This window comes from Chelonoidis abingdonii, chromosome 12 (assembly GCF_003597395.2).
Source record: "Chelonoidis abingdonii isolate Lonesome George chromosome 12, CheloAbing_2.0, whole genome shotgun sequence".
NCBI lineage: Eukaryota > Metazoa > Chordata > Testudines > Testudinidae > Chelonoidis > Chelonoidis abingdonii.
The window spans coordinates 1,303,385-1,309,592 of NC_133780.1; the positions used below are offsets into that span (position 1 = coordinate 1,303,385).

General features: G+C 67.8%; 1 protein-coding gene across 1 annotated transcript in view; it reads right to left on the minus strand.

The window, feature by feature from the left end:
* LOC116815184 (carnitine O-acetyltransferase-like) overlaps positions 1–5,935 on the minus strand; it is a 24,961-nt gene extending 19,026 nt beyond the window's left edge. The window contains exons 1-3 of the mRNA XM_075071494.1: positions 5,876–5,935; positions 850–1,155; positions 330–465 (exon numbers count right to left, since the gene is read on the minus strand). Coding sequence (XP_074927595.1) covers positions 330–465; positions 850–1,155; positions 5,876–5,935 — 502 coding nt within the window. The remainder of the gene's footprint in view (positions 1–329; positions 466–849; positions 1,156–5,875) is intronic.
* Positions 5,936–6,208: the final 273 nt, after the last annotated feature.

Here is a 6,208-nt window from a genome sequence, read left to right on the forward strand (position 1 = left end):
CTGCCGGTGCCCCTCACTCCCGACCCACAGCGCCTGCCAGCCCAGCCCTGCACCCCCCAAGCCCTGCCGGTGCCCCTCACTCCCGACCCGCAGCCCCTGCCAGCCCACCCCTGGGCTCCCCCCAGCCCTGCCGGTGCCCCTCACTCCCGACCCGCAGCCCCTGCCAGCCCAGCCCTGGGCTCCCCCCAGCCCTGCCGGTGCCCCTCACTCCCGACCCACAGCGCCTGCCAGCCCAGCCCTGCACCCCCCAAACTCTGCCGGTGCCCCTCACTCCCGACCCGCAGCCCCTGCCAGCCCAGCCCTGCCGGTGCCCCTCACTCCCGACCCACAGCCCCCCAATACCCACCGGAGCTGCCCCCTCCAGTCGCTATAGTCCTGCTTGGGGAGCACCACAGCCGGGCTGGAGTGGACGGTGAGGGGCAGGCGGCTCTCCAGATACGCGCTCTGCACCCACCAATCCGAGAGCTGGGGGGGGGGGGAAACAGGGTTACAATCAGGGCTTGTGGGGGGGATGTTATGGAGCCTTTGACCCGAGCTCCCCCCCTCCCCCGTTGGAGACCTGACACACCCTCATTGCACTGATGGGCCTGAGCAGAGTCACCAGCAGGGGACGCTGTCCCGGGGCAGCCGCCCCACTCCCATCTCCTGCCCCGGATGCCGGGGTCCCCCCAAACAGCTCCAGGGACCTTCACAGGATTCCTAGGTCCCCCACCTTTCACCCCTCCCCCCAAACTCCTGGGTTCTGCCTGCTCCTAGCCCTGCCCAACACACCTGGGTTCCCCTCCTCCCCAGGGCTCCTTACCCACCCCGTTCCCTAACCCCCAGACTCCTGGGTCCCCCTGGCTCTACCCAGTTCTCCATGCGGGCAGCTCTGCGCTCCAGCTGGGCCTGCAGCCGCTCCCCCTCCGCGCCGGGTGCCCCGAACTCCTGCACCAGCTGCCGGGTTTCCTCCAGCTCCTCGGGCGTGACCAGCACCTCCAGCGAGCGCAGGTACCGCTCCAGCGTCTGCGCCAGGGGGGGCACGGGCTGCCGGGGCAGCGGGAAGGATGAGGCCAGGCACCGTGACGGGTGCCGCTGCAGGGATGGGAACGGCTTGAATGCACCAACGGACCCACTTGCCGCCCTGGGCACGTGCAGCTGTCCCCAAGGCTGAACCTGCAACAGCAAAGTCACCAATGCATCACCTGGACCCGGGTATCACGCAGCCTCCAGTGCCGACCCACACAATGCAGCCGGCGTTGAAATGCTCCAACAGCAGCCACGGATCGAGGCTTCCAGTGCTGGAAATGCAACCGCCTGCTTGCACCATGGCACCCGCAGACCCAGCCACCTGCTTGCAACGTGGCACCCGCGACCCGGAGACCCAGCCGCCTGCTTGCACCGTGGCACCTGCAACCCGCAGACCCAGCCGTCTGCTTGCACCGTGGCACCCACAACCCGCAGACCCAGCCGCCTGCTTGCACAGTGGCACCCGCAACCTGCAGACCCAGCCGTCTGCTTGCACCGTGGCACCTGCAACCCGCAGACCCAGCCGCCTGTTTGCACCGTGGCACCCGCGACCCGCAGACCAAGCCGCCTGCTTGCACCGTGGCACCTGAAACCCGCAGACCCAGCCGCCCACTTGCACCGTGGCACCCCCAGACCCAGCCGCCTGCTTGCACCGTGGCACCTGAGACCCGCAGACCAGCCACCTGCTTGCACCATGGCACCCGCAGACCCAGCCGCCTGCTTGCACCGTGGCACCCGCGACCTGGAGACCCAGCCGCCTGCTTGCACCGTGGCACCGGTCTGCGGGCTCAGGTGCCACAGATGCAAGCAGGCGGCTTTGGAGTTCTGTGGTTGCGGTTGCCACGTTTGCAAGCAGTGGCTGGGTCTGCGGGTCTCGTGTCCACGTTGCAAGCAGGCGGCTGGGTCTTGCGTGGTTGCGGATGCTCACGGATGCAAGCAGGCGCTGGTTGTCTGCGGGTCTTTCAGTCACGGTGCACAGGCGTGTTGGGTCTGCGATATGCCACGTTGCAAGCAGGCGGCTGGTCTGCGGGGTCGCTGGGTTGCCACGGTGTGCAATGTGGCGGCTGGGTCTGCGGGTCATGGGTGCAAGCAGGTATGCTGGGTCTGTGGGGTCTGGATTGCCACTGGGTTGCAAGCTAGGCGGCTGTGCGTATCTGTGGTGTGCGGTCGCGGGCTGCAAGCAGTGGAGGCTGGTCTGTGGGTGCCATGGTGCAAAGCTAGCGGCTGGCGTCTGGGGTCTCATGTGTGCCACGGTTGCAAGCAGGCGGATGGTCTGCGGGTCGCTGTGGTGCACGGTTTGCAAGAGGCGGTCTGGTCTGTGGGTCGGAGGGATTGCCACGTGCAAGCATGCGGCTGGGTCTGCGGGTCGCGGGTGCCACGGTGTGTGCAAGCAGGCGGCTGCATGTCCTGCGTGGCGCGGGTGCACTGTGCAAGGTGGTGGCTGGGTTCTGCAGATGCCCACGGTTGGCAAGCAGTGGGGCTGGGGTCATGCGGTCGCCGGTGCCACGGTGCAAGTGGGCGGCGTGGTCTGCGGTGGTTGCAGGTACCATGGTTGCAAGCAGTGCGGCGGGTCTGGGCGGTGGCCATGGTGCAAGCTAGGCGCTGGGTCTGCGGGGTCTCAGGTGCCACGGTTGCAAGCAGGCGGCTGGGTCTGCGGATGGTCGCGGGTGCCACGGTGCAAGTGTGGCGGCTGGGTCTGCGGGTCTATGGTGCAAGCAGGTGGCTGGGTCTGCGGGTCGAGCGGAATCATTCAGCAGTGTCTTGGTCGGCGGTGCAGTGCAAGCAGATGGCTGTGCTGCGATGTCGGTAAAGGCGGCGGTCTGCGGGGCGTGGCCACGGTTGCAAGCAGAGTATGGCTGGGTCTGCAGATGCCACGGTTGCAAGCAGTTGCGGTGGGTCTTGCGGGTGCGCAGTGCCAGCGTTGCAAGCAGTGGTCTGGTGTCTTGCAGATGTGCCCTGGTCGAAGCAGGCGGCTGGTCTCTGGGGCGCAGTGCCACGTTGCCAAGCAGGCGGTGGTCTGCGGTGTGCCATCGTGCAAGGGGTGGCGGTTCTGCGGCTCGTATTCAGTGCCACGGTTGGCAAGCATGGCGTGCTGGGTCTGCGGTTGCGGGTTGCCACTGGTGCAAGCAGCACGGCTGTGGTCTGCGGGGTTGCGTGGTAGACCACGGTGCAAGCATGACGGCTGGGTTGCGGGTTGGGGTTGCCACTGTGCAAGGCAGGCGGCTGTTGCGGGGTTGCTGGGTGCCACGGATGCAAGCGACGCTGGGTTCTGGGGTCGTAGTAACTCACGCCGAAGGCCGGTGCTGGGTCTCATCCTCTGGTCTGCGGATGCCACCCGCCGCCGAACGCCCGACCCAGCCGGTGCTTTAGCCAAGGTCAAGCACAGACCGTGGCATCCGCGCAGCACGCCTGAGTATTCTGCGGTCGGCCCAGCACCCTGGTGTGCAGATAGAGAGCAACCGTGTGGGGTTTTGCACGCGGGGGTGCACCACCAGAACATGTGGGCGGGCGGCGCTGGGTCTGCGGGTCATGGGCCTGCAAGCAGCGTAGCACCCAACCTGAGACCGCCAGACCCCTGGGTCCGCTTTGCTTGCACCCCCCGTGGCCACCTCCCCTGTTGTCTTGGATCAGCCACGTCGGCAGCGAGGCGGCTGAGGATCTGTACGGTTGGCGGGCTACGCGGGTGAGAGCAGGTAGGGAGCTGGGTTCCGTGCTGGCAGTGCCATTTTGCGAAAGTGCAGCCTGCAGCACGCTTCGCGAAGTAACTCCCTGGTGCTAGCGGCCTACATCCCCAGGGGCAGTGCACAGGTGGACTTGCACACTAGCGCGGGTGGTGGAGCTGCGGGATCCGCACCTCGCGGGTGCCGACGGCAAGGGCGCTGGGTCTGTGGGTCGAGGGTGCATGGGGGCGGTGCAGCAAGGCGGCTGGGTTGGCGGGTGGGGCGGGTTGCACACGGTGCAAGCAGGCGCGTCGTTCAGAGCCAGTGCGGCTGCTCCCTGGGGCATCGTCGTACCGCCTGGAGAGACCCGCAGACACAGCCGCGGTGTTGGCGATTGGCGCTGGTTTGGCGAACGACCACGCAGAGCCGGTGCAAGAGGGCGCAGGCCTCCTACTGCGCAGCTACACTGGCGACGGTCGGCCGCAAGTGTGCCACGGTGCATAGTGGCGGCGCCACTAGGACTCCGGCGGGCCAGGGCCGCCGCTTGCAGAAATGGGCAGTGGACGATCACACGCGGGACCACAACGACCAGCCACCTGACTCTTGCACCGATGACCGCATGAGCACCAGCCGCCCTGCTCTGGAGCGCGTGGCCCCCGCGTCGCGTGCATGGTGCAGCAGGGAGGCTGGGTTGCGGGTCTCAGTGCAAGTGCAGAGGCCGGATGGGTTCGGATGCTGCGGTGGCGCAGAGGTGCACGACGCTGCAAAGTGGAGGAACGGCTGGTTGCGGGTCATGGTCAGCCCGCCAGTGGTGGGTCTGCGGACTTTGGGGTGCACGGTGGCGCGTGCATGGTCCTGCAACCGCAGATCCCAGCGCGCGCGCGGACCGGTCTGTCGGGGCCGACGTGCAGACCTGCTGAGAAACCCCGCGCAGAACAGCCGCCTGCTTGCAACACGTGGCCACCGCAACCGAGTACCAGCCGACCTGCCTTGCAAACCGTGGCACCTACAACCGCAGACCCAGCCAGCTCTTGCAACAGGCACCCGCAACCCTGCAGACCCACCGTACTGCTTGGCACGGGCCACGAACCCGCAGACCAGCCCCTGCTTCCAACCGTGGCAACCCCGACCAGACGCAGAGACCCAAGCCGCTGCATTGCACCGTGGCACGAAACCCGCGAACCCAGCCGCCCGTGGCCAGCGCCCCTGCTTGCACCGTGGCCCTGAGACCGAGCGCACATGCAGGACCCGCAGCCCAGCCCCTGCTTTGCACCGGTGGCACCCGCTGACCGGAGACTAGCCCCCTGCTTGCACCGTGGCACCCGACCGCCAGACCCAGCGTCGCTTGCATCCGTGGCACCCAGCACACCCGCAACAGCCGCCTGCCTTGCACGTGGCACCGCCACCCGCGAACCCAGCCGTCATGCTTGCACCGTGCAACCCGTGCCGAGTGTAAAGGCAGAAACGCACCCAGAGCCCCGCTGAAGGTGCAGCCTCGGCTGCAGCCGCCTGCATAGGCCAGTCACAGTTCTGGCCAAGTGGTCTGCCGACGGTAACGCCGAGATGGGGGGGGGACCACTTCAAAAGCCGGGGCGCCAGAGATTGGGGCTGGGGCACAGCAATTTGGGGGCCTCCATAGCACAAAGCTGCAATCTAGAGAATCGTATTCCGCGTGGGGGCTCTGCAGGGCAGGGCCATTGTCCCCCGGCGGCTCCCTTCCGTAGCTCCGCAAACCTGCAGCTAGGAGAGGGGTCCCTGCCGGTGTCACTTGCTTGCTGCTTGACCTGCACTGGGATGTGGGGGTTGTCTTTGGCCGTGTGGATCATGGGATCCGCCTCGTGGGGGCAGTGGTGGTCATATGGGCCTTTCCCGAATAGCGGATTTCTGATTGAGCTTTGTGCTATGCAAGGACCCCGAAATTGTTTGCCCAGGCCCCCGAATCCTCTGGGCGCCCAGCTCCACCCCCCTGCCGTCGGGCGAGGCGTGCTGCCAAGGTTCCTGCGCCCCTGGCAAGGGGAAACGGCGCGCCGCCACACACGCGCCCGAAACGCGCCCCAGTGGAGGGGCCTGGCTCCCAGGGCTGCCAGCCCCTGCAAAGCTGCAACGAGGACTGGGTGCGCCCCCGCTTTGCTCGCCCGCGCGGCCCTTTGCACACCCCCCCATTGCGGCCCAGCAGCGGTTTGGCAGGCGGCCCCCGCCCCCACTACCGGGGCGCGCGAACCCGAGCTCGGGGCAGCCAGGGGGGCAGGAGGAGCTCCAGCGCCCATGCGGGGGGGGGGGTTGCTCGGCGGGCGGGCCTGACGCGGCGCGATCCCGCAGGAAGCAGCGCGGGGCTGTTTGCGGGAGCTGCCGGCAGAGCCCGTAACGGGCGCAGCAGAGCTGCGCTGCTGAGACCCCCCCCCGAGCGCCCTCCCACGCAGCCCTGAAGGACGGGGGGGGGGGCACCAGGAGCCGTGGTTCTCTCCACTGCGTCTGAGAGGGGAGGGGGCTAGTGGGTGGAGCAGGGGGCGGGACTGGGAGCCAGGACTCTGGGTTTCTCA